At 39.8% G+C, this 24983-nt stretch overlaps 1 protein-coding gene across 1 annotated transcript in view; it reads left to right on the forward strand.

The window, feature by feature from the left end:
• Positions 1 to 21068, forward strand: part of lmbrd1 (LMBR1 domain containing 1) — a 52058-nt gene extending 30990 nt beyond the window's left edge. Inside the window, exons 8-16 of the mRNA XM_047603606.1 lie at positions 452 to 577; positions 1361 to 1513; positions 4289 to 4353; positions 4452 to 4554; positions 6073 to 6177; positions 6256 to 6405; positions 9233 to 9287; positions 19160 to 19251; positions 19641 to 21068. Of these exons, the coding sequence (XP_047459562.1) occupies positions 452 to 577; positions 1361 to 1513; positions 4289 to 4353; positions 4452 to 4554; positions 6073 to 6177; positions 6256 to 6405; positions 9233 to 9287; positions 19160 to 19251; positions 19641 to 19751 (960 nt within the window). The 3' untranslated portion in view covers positions 19752 to 21068. The remainder of the gene's footprint in view (positions 1 to 451; positions 578 to 1360; positions 1514 to 4288; positions 4354 to 4451; positions 4555 to 6072; positions 6178 to 6255; positions 6406 to 9232; positions 9288 to 19159; positions 19252 to 19640) is intronic.
• The last annotated feature ends 3915 nt before the right edge of the window (positions 21069 to 24983 follow it).

The raw sequence follows: 24983 nt of genomic DNA on the forward strand, positions 1-24983 counted from the left end.
CTAGTCCCGATTTCCTCTCTTAAATTTGACTTATAAGCATTTAATCAAATCCTGGATAGAGGGGCAGTGCTGTCACATGGGGGCACTGTTAAGCTGTAAATGCATCAGGGTGATATAAGGCAGTGATATCCACACAAAATGGTTGCAGCAAATTCTCCAATAAACCTCAGCACAATTATAGATTCCACCATTTTAATCTTTTTTTTTTTTTTTTATCCTCCCCTCTTCCAAAAATGACATAGCCTGGGAGGCCAGGAGCTATATGATTCGCCGTGTGTGTGTGTTTGCTTACGCTCATTTGACTGTTGTCGTGCTCCACATTGAGATGAGTTCTGCCATCAGGCAGGAGTCGGTGTGTGTGTGTGTGTGTGGGCGGGAGCACGTGCCATATGTGCCACCCAACTCTGACAATAATGTGTGATTATAATGGCAGTTCTTCCCTGTCTTTCAGGCATATGGTATGTCTGTTCTGCCTTTGAATCTGATAAAAGGCACACGGAGCGTGCAGTATGAGCGCCTGGAGAACACAGAGGACATTGATGATGTTGAGCATCAGATAGAGAAGCTGAAATCCAAGGTGAGTCTCAGCGAATTACGCAAAGCACCTGTACACGACACGCGGTACACGCAGTACAAGTTACCTTTTATATAAGTTGTTGGACGATATTAGAGACAAACATACACGATACGTGATGTTTGTCACTTGCTTTTTATATTTTACTGCGTTTGTTACGCGGGGTGCAATATTGAGTCCATTCAAAGGTCCTCCATTCAGAGATGCAGCACAGCTGACCAACCCCTCCTTATGTTCCGTGCTGTTATGTATGGCTGGCATTGTCCTTTCGAGCCAACCGCTCAAACGCAAGCGGCATAAACAGAGAAGCAGAGTGGAAGCTTTTATTAGTTGCTATTAGTAGCCAGTGGCAACACATGAAGTTGTAAACAAAAGCTCAGTGTATTGGTTATTTGTCCTTTGTCCTGGAATAAAGGTTACATACCCAGTAGGTAACAAGAGAAGAAAAAGTGCGAAATAAAGTGCGACACAGGACACACGTAAGGGATGTGGATGTTCTGTATGTTATTTTGAGCGCAGATAAATTGTGAACCTTTAGACCTTAATGTCTTAATGCTGCATATATCTATCCACTCGTATAAATAACTATAAATGTTGAGTTATATGTCAAATTATGTTCCATAATGGATAATTTTGGCAATAACTGGGAAGGTCAATTACCCGTTTTTTTTTTTCATTTTTTCTGCTGTTTACTTTAAGTACCCACGTTAAGCTTAGAGCACAGAAGATGCACAGAACACACATGCACACGTGCTTCACCTGGTTGTTTGTCGGTCTTCTCACCAGTGTACGGACGGACGTCCTCTGTCCTCGAGGGATAGACACAACCTGCAGGACCTAGAGGGCAAACTGCAGGTTCTCCGGCGCAGGGGGAGACACCTGGAAATTGCAGAGAGGAACTGCTGCACTAAAGTGGGCAGCGCTCTCAGACCTTTCAAGGTGAGTCGCCATTATGGTATTGGCTCCCATTTACAGAAGTAAATCCTACGTCCACCCTGGACAGTATAATCTGTACAGAGACAAACGGTGTATGTGAGTTCGGATGTCGGTTGGCAGACGCACTTATTCACCGCTCATGCCTCCCGGCCTTGTCTTAATTGATGTTCAAGCACAGTTCAAGCTTATTCCCTTAATGGTTGTGTAATTTACAAATCTTTGTTTGAGCGTTTGTTAATTTTTTTTGCCACCTTCAGCGACTTCTTCCTGAAATGTGTCTTTGAGCTCAACTTCTAATCTGGCCTGCTCCAGATTTACTTTTAGTTCTACTTTACACAACCGCATATTTACAGGATTCCCACGGGTAGTCTCTTCACCTAATTTACTCTGAAGTCTCTTTGGGAGACTTGTGTCTTACGGGTCCCCGAGGGATAAACCAAAGCAACCCTAAACATGTTTTTGATTGTACTTTTTTGGGGGGGTTGGGGCGACCAATTCTTGGATCTCATATATGAAATTTTAATATCATTATTCACTTATTCATATTTACCTAAGGGAGTTTGGAAATGTAGGGATTACACCACCTCATGTTAACAGTTAAAAAAAAAAAAAAAAAAAAAACCGCTTTCCTGCCTTTGGACGGGTTGATACCAACACTCCATCCTCCCAGACTGCAGCGCACGTCTGTGCCCCTGATCCATTCAATATGCTTGTGTCACATCCAATTGGTCAGTCATGCTGTGCTAAGACAGTTTCAATACGAGTTAGCCATCAGGATTTTAGATAAAGTGCATCCTAGGGAGTACTTGACACAAACATTTCACACAGTTTCATGGAAAAAAAAGAAATTCTCGTTCCCAACCAGTCAGTGAGAGGGTGCAACAGTTGTGAACATAAGGGCCTTTGTAGTCATTTTTTGGCATAGACAGCGTTGCATATTTAATTTGCAAACAAAAAAACAACAACAACTCAGAGGTAGTAATGATCAAAATGGTGTTGAGTAACATGGCTTCAATTATTCTGGTAAAATGTCGTGTTATTATTTTCCTAAGTCCATCAACAAAGTTTTTACTTTTACTCAGGTTGTTACAGGTTTGGGAAACATTTAGCGTGACACAGTAACCTATATATTTCTAAAATGTAACTTCAAAAAGGCTCCTGATCAGCATTTGGCGATTCACATCTTTGCCTCTTTCCTCCTCACACCTTACGGACTACAGTTTTATTTTTGTTTTCACACACAATTCCTGCTTTAGCTGCAGAACTGATATACGAAGACAAATGTGTAAAGTGCTACTGTGGTGACTCACAGCTACGATCTCAGCATCCTCCTATTTATGTTTTACTTTACACGACTACCGTGCACATCTACGCAATGTACACAGACGTACACCGGGCTCCGATGAAAATAATGGCGCGCTTGCTTGCTGCGCAACCATGGCCCACTTACATATGACTTATCAGTGGCAATGCACAGTTAAAATAGGTCCCACTGTTTAATTTCCATTTTCTGTGTTAAAGATAGGACAAGTCCCAAAAACATTCCCCTGGTTCCCATTTTACTTTCCCACTGCTATTCATTTTCCAGTATTTTACTTCACTGCAGGCTTGTTCAAACATTTTTAAACCAGTGCCTGCACCAGTTTATCTTTAACCATGGGGGTTGCTGTTAATGACAGTCCCCGGACTCAAATCTAAACAGTAATGAGTGGGGAGATATACTTTTTTTTTAGCATGCACTGAGACACTGGTGTGGAGTGATAAGCCAAATAATTGTGATTTCAGTTTCACCGATGACTAGGCGACGCTAGCAGTTACAAGGTGCTTGGAAATAAAGTGGCCCAGTGCTCATGAAATAGTTTGGGTTATAAAATAAATGTAAAAAGCCGCATTAAAAAGTAATGCAGTAATCTTTTTAGGAACTGTGCCATCTATTCATATAAGATAAATAAATGACACCTTTTCATTATTTAACACTTTTTTTTCTACTCATGTGATAGCTTCTTGCTTATTTGACTTTTTAATAACTTCAGTTTACACCACTAAGTTAGGCAGCCTCTTTGCTTTTGTTTGGTGGGATAATGCAGTAAAGGCAGTTTTAATCAGTCGAATAAAATCACTTCACAAATTTCGCAAATTTCTTCCCTGTCTCGCCCGCTAACTTTTGAACTTATTCATATTCAAGCAATATAAACAGCAAAACAGCAGTGACACTGATCTCGTCGATCATCAGTTTCTTGATTGTAATTGATGTTTTGCTACAATCACGGAGAAATTATATCAAAGGATGTTTTGTCGAAGATAATTTAGCGGCATGTCCAGCGTGTTTTAGATGCGTCGGATCACTTTTTTATGAGACGCGTGTATTAAACCAATCTATACCAAATATGTGGATATTCTGGATATAAAGGTCCCCTTTAAGGCAGGCAGTTATTAGGATTTATTGCCTTTTTGGCTGCCACCCACCTTTCACTTCCCTGGTTGCAGCCTCCCCTCTCTGTCTGGACTGTGCCATTGCTTCCCCTTGTCACCGTGGGCTACCATGCCAAACTGTGGCTGACCACGCCATATGGTCTCTCCTTGACAAAAGACATGACAGAGGGGTTATATTTGATAACCCAGTAGATGCCTGTAAAAACATGCCTTGTTTATCTGGGTTCACAAAGTATCCAGACCCTGCTTCGGTTTTGGCTGCGTATGATGTTTTGGTGTTGTAATGCGTTGCATCATTCTTTTTTTTACTTGGTTTAATTTGTCTATTTATCGTCTCATTTGTAGATAATACTGGGCGTTTTCTTTATCATGGTCGCCCTGCTCTTCACTGTTGCGCTGTTTATTTCAAAGTAAGTCATCTTTTGTTCCCTAACATGTAATTCTTCACACAACATACTAACATACACACTGTAACATATGCACATATGTGGTTTTCTGTGCTTTTCAGCCTGGATAAAGCCCTACACTCTGCTGGCATCAGCTCCGGGTTCATAATCTTTGGCACCAACCTGACCAATCCTCTGAATGAACTTCTCTTAGCCTTACAACCCGTGAGTACCCTCTCATCTGTCATGTCAAACAGATGATTATTCTCAATTAAGACATGCCTAAAGCCATGTTTCCTTGTTTCCATCATTATTAACTAAATGAAGCACAGGCTGAAAGCTTTATTACTGTCTTTTCTTGTACTGTATTAGAAATGTGAAAGACCTAGATAAAAAGAGTTCCACACACGATTGAGTCCCATTACTTTGGTCGACAAGCAGTTTCTAGCACCACTGATATTTTACCAAACACTATAAACCGGGGTTTAAAAACTGAAAAACAAGAGCAAATGAAAATCTGACAAAAATGTTCACTGATTACAGTGATTACACTGATTACAAACACATGTTTGGCCTGAAATAAAAAAAATAAATAAATGAATAAATTTTGGAAAAAAAACTGACGCTGGACATATTGCACCCAGAAGTGAACTATAACTGAAAAACCACAAGCCGATAAACCAAGAATTAATCAATGTCTTTTTCAGATTTCTGAAAAACAAAATACAAAGTGTTTGGCTGTTGATCTGATTCTGAAGCCGCTGTTTAAAAGGGAATGCACAAGTATGCAAGCATTTTTAGACAAACCCCGCAATCCCTGACATGGGAACAAGTGAAAACCACAAAACGTCAGGCAACCTTGCAACCCTGAAACCCTGAGGTTTTCAATTGAAAACCTCACCTACCTTTTAACAATGACTTCTAGGCTCTCTGTAGCGTACCCAACTAACTGCCATTTATAAGACTATAAGATATAGTTTCAGGAGGCATCACTCTGATTGATTTATTTTTTATTTTCTAATATCTGCATATGCTGTGTACTTGAGGATACTGAAAATGGAATGAAGTATTACACCTGATAAATTAATGGAAACTTGTGAGTGTAAAAATGTGCCGGAAATGGACAATAATCAACATGTTTTAGTGCAATTTAGCATCTTTAAATTTTAAAGCGATAACCAAAATAATTAGCTATAATCTTCAGTTAATCTTGTGCATTAATAAAGCTGTGGAGTCTGGGGATATAGTCTATAAATCCAGTGCAGTGGTGTAAGTTGTGCAAAGTCTCGTAAAGTAAATTTTAAAACACGGGCTTTTGAGATTGACAGAACATCTTTCCTCCGGGTCACTACTGCTGAACCTGGACAAGGAATAGTACATCATGCGTTGAACTCAGTGTTCTAGAACTGATTTTGAAGCAAAATTGACAGACGGCTCAGACCATTAAATAATTGGTTCACAGATTGTTCTATTGATTAAACATCTAAGACCAGTGTTTAGAAGTATGACCTTGGTATTTAAGAAATGATGTGCTCCACACCAAGAATGGGATTCTAATTATGCAGGGTTTAGGTTAATACAGAACATTTCAGGTTACATAACATAGCAGCTTCAGCAGTTTTTATGACGCCTTAAGGCACCGGGTACTGGCTCAGCTCAGATGTGCTTTAAATTGATTAAACTAAACCAAATGGTGTGATAATAATATTTGAAAGTAGCTGACCTCTGTCTGTGTTATTACAGGTATTTCCTCTGGATTATATCCTGATCACGGTCATCACCATGTACTTCGTATTCACATCCATGGCCGGCATTCGCAACATGGGCATCTGGTTTTTCTGGATAAGGGTAAGTGTACGGGTTACTTTAAAGAATTTATAAAAATACAGTTAATTGAATGTTGCTGCATGTGTTCTTCTCTTTCAGCTTTACAAAATCAGACCCAAGAGAACACGTCCGCAGGCTCTTCTCTTCCTCTGCATGATTCTTCTCCTGATTGTCCTACACACCAGCTACATGATCTACAGTCTAGCCCCTCAGTATGTCATGTATGGCAGCCAGAAATACCTCGTACAGGTGAGGAGAGTTTCATGTACATTTTGGTGTATTTCTATTTTTTTTTTAGTCTCCCTGATGACAGCTGAGAATGGTTTCTAACGACGGCAGCGCCGGTTAGCCAGTGGGTTCAAACCAACTTCGGTCCGGCTCGGTGTAGGCAGCAGCACAGTCTCTGCGGACTGGCAGCGGGGCTTTTAGACTCTTGTTCGTTTTGAATTCTGTCCATCTGTATTAGACTGTGTGGCTTTTGCTGTGTGGATCTGTTGTTTGACAGTCTGCCCTCCGTGTGATCTGATGTAGCTCTGCTCGCTCCGTGTGTGGGTGTGTGCGTGCGGATTAGATGCACCCTTGTGTCTACGCTTGGTCTGAAAAAAAATTAAAAATAAATATGTATATATATTTTTTTTTTAAGCAGCATAATTTAAATGAACCTTGGTGTTGTTTTGTTGAAACCTCCTCTTGTTACTTTTTAAAACCAGCTCCATATGACTCACAGGGTAAACATGACTTAAACCTAAATGCCGCTGTCATTTCAACCTGCAGTATTTAAATATATTCTGTTCCACAGTGTGCAGCTTAGACGTAGACACAAATGGATGGAGGCAAACAAATATGTTAAGTTAAGGAGTTGGGGATTGCTAGTCGTTAGCCTCCGTACATGCACACTCTCCAGAAAGAAGATAATGCTTACAAATGTTAATCAGATCTCCACACGCTCCTTTTGGTTTTACCACATCCATCCTTGAAACGGCTTCGCTTGCTGCTTCCTTTTATACAGTGGTGGAAAAAAGTTTTCGGATACCCTTAAAATTTTACACAATCTCAAATATGATCATGAAATATTTGTGGGAAAATCTTTTTTTGTGTTTCAAAAGTTGTGGGCTGCATTCGACAGACACAAAAAAATGCAAATTATATTTATTCAGCTTATTGTTTACAAGAAAAACTAACAAAATTAAATTCTTAACAGTTTCAGTTTGTCAGTTCTCAACATTGTCGGTATCAAAGTCAACAAAGAACAGAGAATATTGTTCAAAACAGAACAAAATATAAATAAACCATCACATCATCGTGTTAATATTTAGTACTCCTGCCATTAGCGCACAGTAGAGCTCTAATCCTGGATGGCATGTTCCCCACAAGCCTCTCACACTGTTGAGGGGTAATCTTGTGCCATTCTTCTTGAATTACTACTTTTAATTCTTCTAAATTCTTTGGTTTGCGCTTTGAAACAGACCTTTTGATAAGCCACCACAGATTTTCAATGGGGCTCATGTCTGGGGATTGAACTGGCCACTCTAAGACCTGAATACTGTGCTCCTGCAGCCAAGTTCTGCTGGCCCTGGATGTGTGGCAATGGCCATTATCTTGTACGTGCAGAAGGGAGGATGTGGGTTTGGAGAATGTCACAATATTTGGCAGAGTTCAGTGTGCCATCACAGACAGCAAGACGACCAACACCAGCAGCAGTCATGCATCCCTAACCCATGATGCCTGGCCTTCTGCATACCCTCACATTATCAGGAGGACGATAAAGCTGGAAACTGGACTCATCTGACCACAGAATCTTCTTCCAATTCCTGACATTTCAGTTCTTGTGCGGTTGGGCCAACACCGCCGGGCTAACCTCTGTCTCTCATTGATCAGGGGCTTCTTGACAGCCTTGTGGGACCTTAAGCCGTGATCTAAAAGTCGACCACGTACTGTGCGCGTGGAACACTGGACACCAGTGTCCACAGTCACCAGATCTTAACCCAATAGAGCACCTTTGAAATGTGGTGGAACGGGGGATTCCCATCACAGATGTGCAACCGACAAATCTGCAGCAATGCTAACATGTCAGTATGGACCACAATCTCTGAGGAATGTCTCCAAAGCCTTGTTTAAAGTATGCCACAAAGAATTAAGGCAGATCTCAAGGCAAAAGGGAGTCCGGCCTTTTACTAGAAAGGTGTACCTAATAATGTGGCCAGTGACTGTATGTAGACATGAAGCGCAACAACACAAAAATGTGTCTTCTAATGAAAAGCACTTCATTACTGGATCACGGAAACCAAAATGACCCAATACTCAAAATATATTACGTATTTTTATGGAACCGTTCAGTGGATTTGTTTAGTATTTTGTCTGTGTCTGTACTGAAAGAACTTTCTTGGTTCTATAATATGCAGTATTTCACAAATGAATGGGCTGTCTGAAATTGTATGTTCCTTGGGGCACGACGGTAACTGCGGTTCTCCTTTGATTGGACAAACTTATGAAACCACCCCCGAGTGCACAATGAGTCATCAAAAAATAAGGAGACAGAAACTGACAGATACCAAGTCACCTCCTTAACATTTAATAAAAGATATATATGGATGGACGATAAGAGCAGGGGCACGGGGTTAGATTTCATTAAGCCTTGAGGGCTAGGTTGAGTTTCCGCGTGAAGGAATTAATTATCGAACATTAGTTAGATTAATTGTCGACTCCTGGCGCATATTAATTTCCTGAACCTTTTAGTCATTTTTTTTTTTTTCTACATTCTTCAGTGTAATTGTCCGTATATTGTTTTTGTGATTGTGGGCATCTAAAAAGCCTGTTTCTATTGTTATCACAGCAATAAGAACAGGTAAAATGTTAATTTATTTAAGCCACATTAGAACTTGCAGCAGAATTTCGAGCCAAAACTTTGTGTGATTACTTTGCAAAATGTAAAGTAAGTTAGAGTAGAAGGCAGATGTGTTGGGAATTGAGTGTTATAGGTGTACAGATGTTATAGCTGTGTTCCATCTTCTCTTTTTCTTCCATTTCTAATGTCTCTGTGCCACATACTTACCTGACTCTTGTGTTCTTTGATCAGAGCCCTACACCTGGGAATGCGACCTCAAGGATATGTGACGCAGATGCGCCTGAGGGTAAGTTTATCTTCTCCCGTCCCACTGTAAGGTAACACTGGCCTTAACGGTGAGGTGCGGCGAGAACTCGCACCCCGCCGTCACAGATTTATTCCTCACATGTTGAGCCTGTACTTGAAGAAAATAAAGGACAGCGTGCAACCCGGCAATTTAACGCGGAACCCTCTTCAGTAATCTTTATCGTTATTCATTATTCATTAGAGCGAATAATACCAAGAACAAACATTTACTAACGCACGTCGCCTCTCGCTGTCGCCATGCCAACGCTTATTACAGGAAACCAGCCATGAAAACACAAATGTGTGAATGTACATCATGCCAGTGAGCTTTACCGTGATAATTTATTCATTTGGCTACTGCTCAAGTCAGGCTGTTGTTGGTGTTGGAGGACACTACATGTACTCGGGCACAAAGGCAGAGACTGATTTGAAATAGGGATGTTACTGCCTTTTGTCACACGCCTATGAATGTGTAATGACTTGTCTGACAATTTAGGCCTCCTGTCTGCCTGTCCGTGGTTACATCATACCCAAGAGTTAATGTAATCAGGTTCATTATTGTCATCTCTACAGAGCTTCTCAGGAAACAGAATTGATCATTAAGATTCATCATGATACCTGACTTAGGTCCTACGTTATTTCAACGCTTGTGACCATTTCATACTTAATTTTACACATATGAAAGTCATCCCTAAACTGAGTCTGTGAATGTTTTTTTTTTTTTTTTTTTTTTATTTCTCACCAGAAGTCAATCAGTGCAGTGTATAATTATTTTTTAATTCATATTTATCAGTGTTGGAGCAGAAATGATGTCCCAAAAGAAACTGAATGCAATTAGAGTCGCTAATGAGGGTTGAGGAGTTTAAATGTCAAGTTTTTCATTAAAAGAAATAGCATAAGGTTCATATTGAAACTGTTAATTACTGTAGGACTGGTGATTTCTTAAAGTCAGGCATATTTCATATTTCCTAATATATTCATAAATGTATCTTTTAAATGACTTGTGTAAGAAGCGTGTATGACGAATATATCATTTGCATAGTTGTTTGATTTAATTTTGTGCTTTTCTTTAAGTTGCCTTGCATTCATTTTTATCTGTAAATAATCAAACATGGATGACATGTAACCAAATATCAAAGGAAAAACAAACATATATACATTTTAGTCTAGTAATACCTCCTGAAATAGTATTAATTGCACCTACGGTTCGTAGTAGAGCAGGCTGTGCTTTCTGTGGGAGGCTCAAACAATTGGAGGATGAAAAAAAATGCTTTTTATAATGATTATTATTATCATTTTTAGTCTAAATTAAAAATCTTCTTGTATGTAGTGTGTTAATTCCTATAGATCAACAGTTCATGGTATTATCCATACAGAATCCATATATCAAGAGAAGCGTTTGAGTCTGTTGCAGAAAAGTTTTGGATGAGATTAAGGTTGTACACAGCGTAGATGGTAAAGATTATTGAGTTGATATTCATGAATAATTTTCACTTGACCCAGCAGTGCTGAAAATACATTGAGACACAGAAAATGGAAAGATAAAGCAGAGGTAGGCGAGTAACTGCAGAGATTAAAGGCAAGAAGATGTTGTTTACAGTAATCCGTTACGTATAGATTCATTTAGCTTCTCTGCTACATTCTTAGCATACATTTCACACATTGTTAACAGATGAATAGGCCAACGACCTTGACTATCAATCCATGATGAATGACTGTTAATATGTATTAACAGGTGAACAGGATATTGCTGTCTTTGTACATATTCAACATCAAAGTATTCAAGGTTGCAAAAATAGTGACAACTGTGTCACATATTCACATTAGTCACATTATCTGACATATCTTTTGCCACTGGGCCCTTTCATGCAATAAGTATCTCACGAAAATAAAATATTCACATGTTGCTCAGTAGACAAGCATAACAACACGTGATTGAACAGTTCTGGATTTGTCTGCGTTCAGTGTGCATTTGTTTGTTAGTTTTTTTGCATTAGTGAAACTAGATCTGTGTCTCCGGTGAAATGAAATCTGCCTTTAGTACGACATTGACACGAGTCACCGATATTCTGGCCCGATGGGCTCTAGATAGGGCTGGTTTAAGAGTGATTTTTCTGAACTGGACCTGAAGTGATTTTTCTGTTTTTCTGATTTTTATCAGAGGGCTTATTTAATTAGTCTAATAGAGTAACGTTTTCGACTTTGGCCATTCGGTTAAGCTGAAGCTGAGTTGGAGGGAATACACCAATAGGCATGATCATGAAATTAGGCGATTTAATCTAATGTGTGATATGTGCAATATCTAGAAGACATTAACCTAAAACTGATTGTATAATTTTCATTTGTCTTATGTCATTTCAGATATTTAACTATATCAGTCACCAGGGCAATTAAGACAATTTCAATTAAAACATAAACTTGTAAACATGCTGCATTAGTTTGTTTGCCTTTATCACATTTGCTGTTCATTTAGGCTGCATTTAATCGCTCCACTTATATTTACACATGACAGTTTTGCCAATGCTGCCCATTCTTACCATACAATAATAACATACACTGAAAATCCCACAGTAATACTCCTGTTTACATGACTATTTAGACAGTATTATGGAAAATAATTGGCTTTTCTTTGTTTGGTTACTTGTTTGTTTTTCTCACACAAATTATTTGCTTCCCGGCCCTCAACTACCACAATTAGCCCAAACAGACTCAGTTATGGTTCTGCAACGCTTCTGTCACGTTGTTTACGGCAGATTTGAAGTTTTAGATGGCTCTTTAGCTGGTTGACGTGAGTCGAATAAAGTCAGTTTGTCAACCTTTTGAATCAGTTTTTGCCCAGTGTGATCTGTGCATGTGTGCAAATGTTTTAGGGCTCTTAAGCTGTGGTGTTTCTACTTTCTCTTTTGACCAGCTTAGTGTTCTGTCTTGGCCATCTTGGAAATGGCTCCTGATTTCACAACAGCCGTTGTACCACCTACCGTGAGGAGGAGGAAGTGTCAAGCAGAGACAACACATGTGCCTGAGAGAGAATACAATCAGACACGTATCTGACACGGTGTAAAAGTAACATGAAAGAAAATAACCCTCTGCTTTTATTGCACACTATGAGATATGTGATTTCTTTGCAGCTGTGAAAAGGCTGAGAGTAGTGTATGACTACACCCTGGACAGTCACACAACCAGATCATCTAATTGTACGATGAATGATTAAACAGGAAATTGTGAATAACTCTAGCACAAAAAAGCTCTGGTATGAAAGACAGAGTACACAAGTTAATTAGTGGCTGCTTCAGAAAAGTTTTGTCTCGCTGCAGGAAGGAAGAGCCGTTAGATGGGAGAACCTCTTAGCCAATGAGCTATCAGAAACAATAGTCTTGTTGGAGAACAACTGCACCTTTTAAAGGGGATAAGAGCAGCAACATCCACCGATCAGCCATAACATTATGATTATCTCGTTATCTCGTTATCATAGCACCTGTCAGTGGGTGGAAAATATTAGGCAGCAAGAGAACATTTTGTGCTCAGTTGATGTGCTAAAACAGGGACAAATGGGCAGGCGGAAGGACTTGAGAAACATTGTAAGGGGCAAAATGTTGAGGAGGATCTCCAAAACTACAGCTCTCATGGGTTGTTCCTGGTCTATAGGGCTTAGTACCTATATCAAAACTAGTCCAAGGATGGAAAAGTGGTGACCTGACGACATATGGATGGTTGGGTGTCTATTTGTCCCTTATCTGGGGAACACTTGGCTAGGGAACAAGGAACATCTTCTTGCCTTTGCCATATGAGTGTTCGTGGTCTGCAGTAATGTTCAGGTAGTGGTAGTCTTCAGAGTCATATCCAGATAAATGTCAGGACAGATCTAAAAGAACATTACATGGTAATGAAAGCATCATTCTTATTTGCTACAAGTTACTTAAAGTTGTGGCTCATCAGTGTACCTCCATGTTAAAATGCCCAACTTTGGTTGCAGCCTGGTGCTTTGGTCTTTGTAGCTAATTTTCCCATTCATGACAACTGTAAGTGTGTGATGTTTTTTCCTGTGTACTATTAGGTTTAGAGTCGTGCATAATTAAAGTGTGGGTGCCATCACATCTGCTGAGACTCCACTTGTTCACCTCAACTCCACTCATGGTCCACTATTTTGCACAATTTCAATTAATTGGGATTAGGGGTTAGTTTAGGATTAGTTAGGCACTTAGGTATAGTGCCTTTGTCAATAACCTGAGGCAACACACTGAACTCCAAAACTGTGCTTAAAGAAAACCTCACAGAAGGTTCATCCAACTTTAAAAATAGCCTGTGGTTGATAATAAAACATTGCCATCACCCTATAACCACCATTTGTTTATTTACAACACTGTGTACAGTCATCTTCATGCCACTGTATCCTGGGAGAATTACGTATTTTACAAGAACATGACCACAAACATGAACTGCATTACAGTATGTATTTATTCTCTGAGTTTCAAGCTCTACAAATTAGAAAGCTCATTGACAGAATATTGCTCCAATCTCTGTACTGACACAGGAAGGGCATCGCTTTGTAAAAACCTCTGGTGTGACACTGGATCAAAAGACAGCCAAGGCAAAAAGGGGTAGAAGTCAAGCTGGTGACTGATTGGCCAATTGGTCACGGTGGGGTAATGACACTAACATCTTGGTGAGCAGGTGCTCAGTGCCAAGCTCTCCATTATCTACTCTAAGGTCATTACCATGCCATTACTCATTTACTCAGCATAATGGAAATGAATCCTCAGGAATTAGCTGCCGCAGCCCCAGACAACCTGAAGTCCTCTTCAGTATCTCATGCGACATACTGTATGAAATGCATTTTCAGCAACAAAATATTGAGGGTTGTTTTTCTCTTTTTTTTTTTTTTTCCATCTCGGTCATTTTAATTATTTTATCCGTAGTATTTCAAGACACTGATACTCGCGGCACTAAACTTCTCCAAGTCTATATATTAGTGCTTAATAGCTTTGTAAGACCTGGCTGAAACCCACAAAATTCTCTACATTAGAGGAGCCGGAAATCATATGCTAATTATGGCCATATATTACACATATCCTCACTTCTTCCCTCTGGATGGTATCCAGGACTGGGGGCCTTTTGTGTTACTCGGCTAAGGAAAGACTTTGCTGAGCCTGAAGATTGTCGTTCCATCCTATAATGATCAGTCCTCTGTAGTCCTCCTTCAAAAGGTCTCTATGTAACGTCAGCATGTTTCTTAGTAGACATTTACTGGAATTATGTCAATACAGTGATAACTTATGAACTACAGTATGTTATATGAGTCTTGTAAACTGCAGACTGGCTGACAGGTGTATACAAATTGGTGTTTTTGTATGATTATGTACCATTGATGCCCATGTAATTGTTAGTGATCCTAACAATACCAATAATCTATCAGACCTATTTAAATGGCCCTCCATCTAAGCTATTGATGGATTTGATTTGATTTCCTTATGACTGCTCTCATCACTGACTTATCTGTCTCCGTGTCCATCTGTAATGATCACTCCTCACCTAAGTAATTAACTTTCCCTAACTCCTGTTTATTGCAATCATTGCAGCCAACGCCTTTATCATCAACTCAGCGAGTTCTGTTATCGGTTGCATTAGTTCCCCTGACAGTCTAACCAATAATTTTAATGACTTCCTGTCCTGTACTCCTGACTCAATTTCTGAACCCAATCAGTGTTATAAAAACCTTGTGCGTATGACAAAAGATTAATGATGCAACAGTTGCATCTTTTTGTAATGTAGTGGCAGCTTAAATGTGTAAAAACGCCTTTTATCCACTTATTATGGGTAAATCCACCCCAAATTTAGAGTTTCACTCGGTTTATTGCAGTTTTAGCTGAATTTCGACCTCGGTGTTAAGTCCAGTTTATACCTTGGAAGAAAACATATGGAGACATATCATTTCTATATTAAATCCCAGTGAAGAAACGTCATATATCGAGGAGTGTTTCCACACTAAAGACTGCTGTCTGTTTCCTAGCAACTTGCCAGTTTCCACTGCATTGTTTTAAAGAGCTTCAGGGGGAAGATGGTCGCAGGTTTATACGTTACCTCTGAGATGTCAGGTGCCCAAGCAATTTCCAACAGGAGACTCCCTCAACCCCAACACAAATTAATAGTAATTTCCTTTGCATCGAGGGGATCATCGACAATTTGCATTACAATCAAATATGTCAATCAAAAGTTATTCTCCTGGAAGAAAGATGTCGTAATGCAAAGACGCCCCTTGCCTTTTATTGGGAAATTACAAAGACTATCTGTTTGCATGGTGCTAAGCTAATATACATCCACTATTAAAGTGAAGTCAGCCATTGCTGAGAAAGACTCAACAGGCAAACAAACACAATCCTTCTCTTCAGTGCTCCTTGTAAAGCTCAATCCCACCCCCTCCTCTTTCTCTTTGGCTGTGAAACCGACATCTCTCCTTGGAGCTCTTTTCTTCTTCTTCTTCTACCTCTAATGAATTTACCTCATTGTAGCTGCTTCTTCTCTTTCCTCTCCTTCTACTACTACTTCTGATGAATTTACTTCACTGCTGCTGCTTCTTCTCTTACTCCTACTTTTTTCCAATAGATTTCCTTCACTGCTTCTTATTCTTTTGCTTCTAAATCTTCAAATGATGTCCCTGCTTCTCTTTTTCATCTCATTGCTTTTCTTCTTCCCAATTCACCTCGCCTTCCATTTTCTTTTTCTGCTTCTGCTGTCTCCTACATCTTCCTCACTTTCTCCTTTGTGTTCGTCGTCTTCTTCCTTTTAACGAATTCCCTTCGATTTGCCCTGCCCTAGGACGCGCTGAACAATTTGTTGCTGCTCGCATGTACACCCTGTCACATACCATATATAACCCAAAGTAACAGAAAATTAGGTGCATTTTTCTCTCTTGCTTCCTGTTGTGATCGGTGGATAGTTTGAGTTGGTAAGTTACCTTAGCTTGTGTATGCCGTCTCTTATGCCTGCATCTAGAGGTCTTGAACACTGCTCAAATGGATTTTGCTCTGCGAAAGGGCACTTCTGCTGAGCATTTATTGTGGGCAATGCTAATGTGAGAAGCCAGCTATTTGAAAATATTTCTGGTGAAAGAACATCAACATCCTCTAAGGTCCCTGGGATAAAAGTGCTCCACGGCTTTTTAGATATAGAGAAAGTAAAGGCGTATGCTTGATAGAGAGGCTTTCAGATGAACACAGTGTGCATGTGTGTGTGTGTGTGTGTGTGTGCAGGGTTTCGTGCACGTGTTTGTTTTCGAATCCAGAGATGAAAGTTATGCATTATGCATCATGCTACACAGGGCAGCACTCACCCAGGTATCATGAGTCAAGGTGAAATTACCTGCACTCTGGCGCTGCCCTATGCTCTTATCAGAGAACAGTAATGATTTGAAGGTGAAGCTGGTCAGCGGTGTACATGATAACATATTTAGGCAGACCACTGTTGTGAACCATCTGTGGGTCCCACTCGGTGCCCTGCGTTTCAGGTAAGCAGCTGGAGAGCTACAGATGGCTGTAGCACTGGAGGAAGAGAGTGGCGTAGGGGAGACAAAGAAAGACTGTCTTCCTCTGTTATCTGTTGATCCCAGAGAACAGAAAGCCGATTGTTGTTACACCTTCAGAACTCTCGTGGGTCCTCTCCACCTGATCTACATTATAGATGAGATGGCACAGACCAAGATATTCCTTTACTTTTTTTTTTTTCCCCCAAATTCAACCCTCTGGTATGGAAAGCCTTTGAAAGCGCTGGCTTTAATGATTAAATTCTAAACCACACTGAGTTATTGCTGTGGACCTCAATGTCACGTAGCTTCATATGAGTCTGACTGCACTGTTCATAGGGTTCAAGTCAGTGTGAAGAGCTGTGTAAGAAACAGTGTGATAGGAGCAGCTCAGCAGGGTTAGCGTTAATGCTCCAGATGGCTCTCTAACATAGCCAGACAGTCTGTCTTCACTTCAGCTTTGTGGATTTTCACTCGCCTTGTTCCGGTGAAAGTCTTATTAGGGGTGTTTTTTTTTTTTCTTCTTCTTCTTCTTCTTCTCCTTCTCAATGCTTCAATGTGCCTGGCTAAGCTAATTAATAAATGTGATCTGAAGGGACGCATTTATTTCTTCCCTTTTTCTTCCTGCCGGTTCACACAAACACAATCGGAGCGCTGAGGAGAAACCCAGACGCCACACTCATATCGTTGGCACTTTCCACTTTTGACGTCACCAGCATTTCCCAGGCCTGCCAGTACCCATTCATGCATATAAAAGGGGATGACTCAGCTTGAGAATTCTTATATTGTTCCTGCACTCCACACCACTCAGATCAATAGCCACATCAGTTCTCTCCCTCAAAAAAAAAAAAAGAGCAGAGACTCGAGGGTGATGTCACCAGCAAAAAGCACAGACAAATAAAGCAATTTGACTTTGTAAGCAGCGAGTGAGTTTCTTTCCACTGGTCTTTGATGTTGAAGGGTTTTGCGTTCATGATCACCGCGCTTAGTCAATAATGATTTGACCTGCGTTTGTTCACACGTCAACAAAATGCCATCTGAGGAATGCTGCGGCGGTTGTTTGGCTCGATCAAGGCCGGTATGAAAAGAGCTCCCGGAAAATGGTTACATTAGAAGTGTCAGGTTTAGATCGGTTCATTGAATCATTAGTGTCATTTAACGGTTTAACTTTTTACTCCATTCACTTCTTCAGAGTTTATTTATACTGACGCTGGCCAAGTTAACATGTTGGGTTAATTTAATTATACTTTCCTGTCTTTCAAATTTCCTCTAATTTGAATTTGAATCCTCTGCATTGTCATTGTCGAGGTGCCCTGTCAACTGAAATTGAATTGTTTTTGTTCTTGCATCTTTTGAATGTCAGAATGAGTATTGTGCAAAAGTAATTATGCTTTCAAATACGGTATCTCCAAATTTTCCAAATCTTTCTTTTCTTTATCAGCCTTCATACAAGGTGCGGTAAAGCCTGAAAGCAAAGATACACAGTCAAAACTACAGAGCAGCAGTATTTCCTTTCACCATTAATGGTCATACTAAACTAAAACTAGACCTAAAATCCTTCCACTGGGTATTGTTTTAAGCTTTTTGGCTGGTAGGCTGTTCCAAGCATCATTGGCATTGGGACTTCTTTTTCTTCTTGTGACTGAAGATAACACTTTATGACTTGGCTGTCTGTGACATTTGCAGAGTTAATGTAGTTGGCAGGATATTTTTTTAGATATTTCTGAATGTTCCGACTGATCGCGATCATTTTGTGAAGTGTGAAATTGTCCATCGTTAAACTGTACCCCTTAGTCCCCTCATTCAGAGAATCGGGGTTACATGCATAACCCATAACCTATGGTTCACAATCTTCGACGTGTTGGCGTCCTCCGTGTGCCCATGCTTTTCAGTACGTGGTGCTGGATAGATTTGAGGCAAGGCACCATTAAATGTTGCGTCATCGCCATCGTGGTTAAGCCATATTCACATTGACACTGACACCGACACATCTCTTCTCTTGTCAGACGACTGGTTGTCGTGTCTTGTTACAATAACAAAAATGCCGGAGGCGATGCTCCATGCAGTAATAGCAGACACAGATGTATAACAAGTGCTACATTCGTGCAATTATAAACACAGTGTGGAAATGGATGTGCCACTTTTTATTGCGCTCATGCTGTTTTTCTGGTAGTTCAGACCACAGAGAAGTTATCAATGTCACGCAGAAGCCTTTCGCCTGCAAAACACTAATTTAGTGGGAACAAACTGCCGTTCCACAAAGCGGTGAAATATTAAAATTGTGTTCGATCTATCTAGATATGGTAGTAATGCTAGTAATGGCAAGTTTTAAAAATATGTTTTTCTGTTCTTTTCAGATCAGTGCACTGTGACAAGATCCTATCTTTTCCTACACAAATTCTGGTTCTTCAGCACCATCTACTACTTTGGTAACTGGGCTTTTATTGTGGTAAGTCAAACAGTGTGCGAGAGTACGTTTTTGTAAGAAGGGGTGAAAAAAACAACTCAAAACAGGTATATGTTTTGCTCATGCTCAATCCCAGATTTGTGATTAATTGCCTTTAGTCACTCTTTGAACATTAAAACATTTACAGCAGCAACGTTTATGAAACATTTAATTTCGATCAAAAGAATTTCAAGAAGGTTTTCCACTGGAGAGACAAAATAAATCATTTCATTTCTACCCAGAAAGAGGCAGCACATACTGCTTATCTCCTCAGAAATATATATATATATATATATATACTTAATAGCTCCTTCCCCATGTTCCTGTTGCTGAATTCTATTCATCAAATGATCTTCATGAAATTTTTCCTTTCCTCATTATTTTATTTTTAGGCCTTCCTCGTCGGATTGGTGGTGTCCTGCTGCAGAGGGAAGAAGTCTGTGATTGAAGGAGAGGTGGAGGCTGATGACTCAGACATGAGCGATGATGAATACGTGCACTGAAAAATCCCTGCTCACTTGTTGACATTGTGACCACAGATTAAAGGGTGTAGAAAGTAGAATTCCGTTGACAAATAAATGATCATCGGTGATTTTGTCCTAATTTAATTTATTTGGTTTTAAGTAGTTGTTCCAGCTGTGCACCGTGGAGTCCAGCCTTGTTTTGAGTTGCTAGGCTCCTTCCCCTTAATGAGACTGTGGCTCAGACTGATTGTTGTGTCTTTCCCGGTCAATGTTATTGATGACTTTGGGATTCTGGGAGTGTCCCCCAACTCGATCCTACCTTGAGAATTCACTTCTCAACGGTTTGACACAAATTGGTCATTTTTCAGGAGACACACTTATTGCAGCTGCAAAGACAGAGCCCTGCGCTGTTCCAAAAACTTATATCTAAATTTAAGTTGAACATAAACCTTTACTACTTTCTAGACCCTTTAAATGGTTCGTACATAAAGAGTTGGCTACACTGCATCTTTTAAGATGAAATACCAAGTGAACTGAACTGTTGCTGAACAGCTAATTGGTATGAAAACAAAAAAAAAAAAACAACAAAAAAAAAACATGATTCCTAAGTGTTGACAGCATCAACATTTTCCAAGTTTATTTTTTGCTTGTTTTCGTCTGAGGTTAAATATAGTGCTTGTGGATTTGCTGCATTCTCCCTTACGGTACATTTAGTTATTTGCAGTCCCGCTCTATTACATATTGATAGGTTTTTGCTCTTGCATACCTGAACTGTGTGTAAAATGTAAAGGACCAGTTGCATCAGTTGTCGTTGCAAAGTTATTCGCCGATTTTTAATAAAATAGGTTCAACAGCTTGATGTTGGAAGAAAAATAACGAAAAGAAACAGAAGATAGGAGTGTCATTTTCTTTTTAATTACTTCTCTGGGGTTTCTCAACAGCGCGCTTGTTCTTTAGAGCTATAAATGGCTTCTTTTAGTCACGTTTAATTTATTTTCAGCACATTTAGCTGTTTGTGTCAAAATGAATACATTTTGCAGTTTAATTTGAAAACCAAATGGTCGTGCCTCATGAATGTATAGTTTCAGGATGGGCGCACCCCTTTGTATATGCTACTGGGAATTAGCCTGACAGAAATTAGCCAGAATCTCGCGAGTTTTGGATTTTTACTTTGAGATGTTTGTTGAGAGTCAGTGGAGGCAGCTGGAAATGCAGTTGATGACAGAAGCTGCGACAACATGCTGTTTCCACCTGTGATCGTTTGAAAAGATTGCTCTTGTGTTACTATTGAATGGTACTCGTATTTAAAGAAATAAAACATTTAAAAAAAAATGCCACATTTCAAGCTTCTTTTTTTTTTCTGATTTCACTTTCCCACCACGCCTTAGCCCGCCTCCTGCAAACTCGGCTGCTTTACAGCAAGCACCTGAATTGAGTGGCCTACCACACGCAGCATTTTGCTCCGTTATCATCCTGTGTCCAGTGTCTGTATTTTCAGTTGGAAGCAAGTTAAATATTCTGCATACATCGTTTGTTAAAAGCTTCAAGGTAAGTCATTGTGACATAATTTTTATTGAATCACTTGTGTGTAAGAGGTAGCACGTTACTCTTCTAGCTGCTACTGTTAAGCTAGCTTTAGATTAGCTTTAGTTTCTGCCCCTTTTTAAAATCTTTGCTTCTTGTTTTAATATTTTCGTATGTGAGATATTGGATTGTTAGTAAAATAGATTTTATATTTACTAAAATGAAATATGGGGGAATATGTAAACTCCACACTGAAAGGCACCAGCTGGCTGCAAGAATCTTTTTGTATTTATTGTCAGCGCTAACCACCGCTAAACCGCTGTGCTGCCTCTTCAGTTCAACAAATGTCAGACAAAATTTTGTGCAATAGTTCACATGCTCAAACCATAAGTTAAAAATTCTACTCTTTTGATTTTTGGTCAGGTCTGAATTCACAAGTTTAAATGGCAAAACCCCAGCAAGCGATACCAGAAATGGAGGTGGAAAGTAAGTTAATGTATTATAATTTTCTTTTCGACTCATCTTTGCTATTCTATAAAACACTCTATCTGAGGATATTAATTGGTATTTCCACTGGTCTCATCTGTTCATCATGACTTTGCACTTCCTACAATAAGTTACCCATAGTTGTTAGCTTGTTGAACTGTTAGCCTCGGGAGTGTCTATGCACCAGCAGTTGCCTAGCAGCAGTTTCCCCACACCTTTCGGACAATTTTACCACTTGGTTTGCCAAATCATTTTTGTACACCATTACTAGTGTCATAACCACAAACTGTAGTTCATTTGAAGGAAAGTCTGAACCCTAGTCCATGTGGACGGCACGCTCTTGTATTCTCAGCCTCATAACTGGATGTTTCCAATAAGGTCTGATATCCCAAGTTGTGGCTTTTTTGGACTTTAAATCTGAGTGGTGAGTGGGTCTCCTCATTTGCATTTGCACTATATTGTCATAGGTATTCACTCACCTTCCTTTTCCTGCACATGACCTTAAGTTACATCCCATTCTTAACCCATAGGATTTAATATGATGCTGGGTCACCCTTTGCAGCTATAACAACTTTAACTGTTCTGGGAATACTTTCCATAAGGTTTAGAAGTGTGTTTATGGGAATTTTTGACCAATCTTCCAGAAGCACATTTGAGAGGTCAGACACTGATTTTGGATGAGAGGGCCTGGCACTGGTGCACAGTCATGGTGGAACATGAAGGGCCATCCCCAAACTGTTCCCACTTGGTTGGGAGCATGGAATTGCCCAAAATCTCTTGGTATGCTGAAGCATTTTATCTTAGTTCCTTTCCCTTGAACTAAGGGGCCAAGCCCAGCTCCTGAAAAACAACCCCAAACCATAATCCACCCTCAACCAAATTTCATACTTGTCACAATGCAGTCAGACAAGTACCGCTCTCCCAGATTGGTCCATCAGATGAAGAAGCATGATTCATCACTCCAGAGAATGAGTCTCCACTGCTCTAGAGTCCAGTGGTGTCGTGTTTTGCACCACTGCATCCAACTCTTTTCATTGCACCTAGTGATGTATGGCTCGGATGCAGCTACTCAGCCATGGAAACCCATTCCATGAAGCTCTGTACGCTCTGTTCTTGATCTAATCTGAAGGCCACATGAAGTTTGGAGCTCTGTAGTGATTGACTGCAGAAAGTTGGTGACCTCTGCGCACTATGTGCCTCAGCATCCACTTACGCTGTTGTTATTGTACATGGCCTGACTCATGTTTGAGCTGCTTTTCTTCCCAGCTGCTTCCAATTTATTATGATACACTCACAGTTGACTGGGAATATTTAGTAGCGAGGAAATTTCATGACTTGTTGCACAGGTGGCATCCTATCACAGTACCACGCTGGAATTCACTGACCTCTTGAGAGCGACCCATTCTTCCACGTAGCAGTCTGTATGATTTATTACACCTGTGGCTGTGGCAGTGATTGGAACACTCGAATTCAGTTATATAGATGGCTGAGTGGATACCATTGGTAATATAGGGTATATAAAGTCACCTGTTCACTTGTTACCCTGGTTACTAGTCATTAGCTAAATAAACTGTTAGCCCCTGTGGCTTTAGACGTCAACAGTTACCTAACAGTGGTGATCTGTTGACTGTTGGCTAAAAATGAACCTATTTTGATATTAAAGGCCAGTGCAGGTCCTGGCTTCAAGTTGTGATAAATTATAGCAACAGTGTGTTCATTTGTTTGTTTGTTTGTTTGTTTTTAACCAGATCATGGAGTACGTAATCACAATCAATAATTCTGTGAATGAAAAATCCTGCAATCTGAAACTCATTAAAGCACAATATTCTAATAACTGAGACACATGTGAAAAGAGACGTATGAAATGTATCCTTTGCACGCTCTGGGTGGATTTGCAATTAAATTTTACCCAATTAGAGTGTAACTTAGGCGTACGTTGTAATAATTATTGTTCAAGCCTGCTTTGAGTTAAGCCATCATGCGACATGCCACCCGCACTTTCACTAATAAACCAAATAAGCCTTGACCCAAAAAACATCAGCCCTAGGACTGCATCAGAGAGGATTGTGGGATCAGAGGAATATTGCCGCTCATAGTGCAACTTCTCCTGTTACGCCTCATATTCAAAAAGACGGCCTTGTTTCATCTTTTCTTTTTACCGTGCGTCTCTTCTTAGGCTCCTCCTGCAAGTTTGTTTGTGACTGCTGAAGACATTGTAATGAATAAATGAATGAATCTGCTGAATAAAGCTATTTCACAAGAAGTGGCAATGTTAGATGTGCCAGCGGGCCGCACATAACAAATGTGTTTGATTTTGTTTGACTTTGTCATACATACATGCATACATACATACATATATACATACATTAGAATACAAATGGAGTTTGCCCAAGTATTGAATCATTTCTCCATTCATCATTGGATTAAGCTTCATCTTTGACCATGTCCTGCAATTATTTAAAGGGCCCTTTAAGGCTACTGCATTCTGCTGAATCTATTTTTAAATTATTGTTAGTGTTGTACTTACTAGTAATATTGGTTGTTGGGTGGACGGCAGCCCAAACTTTCCCCACTCATAACATTTTTGCAGTGGAAAGTTGGTCTGTGGTTCTCTCTGTTGGGAAGTGGTTTGGTCCTGGCGAACATCTGTTGGACTAACCTTATTATTTGGGTGCACTTTATGTGGTGATGGACAGATGAGTAACAGCGTCGTAGTCATCAATGTCAGAATCTGAGGTGCAGTCATAGTAAATAATTTGACAGCGTGTCAAGAAAGAAAAAGAAAGCAAACAGGAAAGGAAAAATGGCAGAAATAGATGAAGAAACAAGTCATTTGAACAGCAAGTGCAGCTTCAATGCATCTTCATTTACTGTTAATGTGACCGGAGCTACCAATTGAAACAGGGACAACAAATTTCTTGAATTGTTGCAATACTGCATATTTCCCCATTACCATGTTGATAAAAAGTAATAAAGTCTTGAAAAAATATCCCTATATATGAAACAAAAATGTGTGATTAATTTGAGGTTGACTATAGAAATTATGCGATTAATCGCGATTAAATATTTTAATCTATTGACAGCCCTACTGATTTTAGCCATGCCCTTTGGAAAATGGCTAAAACCAGGTTCATAGGTGTGAAAATATAATGAAAAATTTTGAAATTTGAAAGAAACCTTGTGGGGACATGTGAGACCGACACTAACTATGGAACCCTTACGTGTGTATGCTTTATTTAAAATGCGCTAATCAAATAGTTT

Source organism: Mugil cephalus, chromosome 13, assembly GCF_022458985.1.
Source record: "Mugil cephalus isolate CIBA_MC_2020 chromosome 13, CIBA_Mcephalus_1.1, whole genome shotgun sequence".
In the NCBI taxonomy this organism is placed as follows: Eukaryota; Metazoa; Chordata; class Actinopteri; order Mugiliformes; family Mugilidae; genus Mugil; species Mugil cephalus.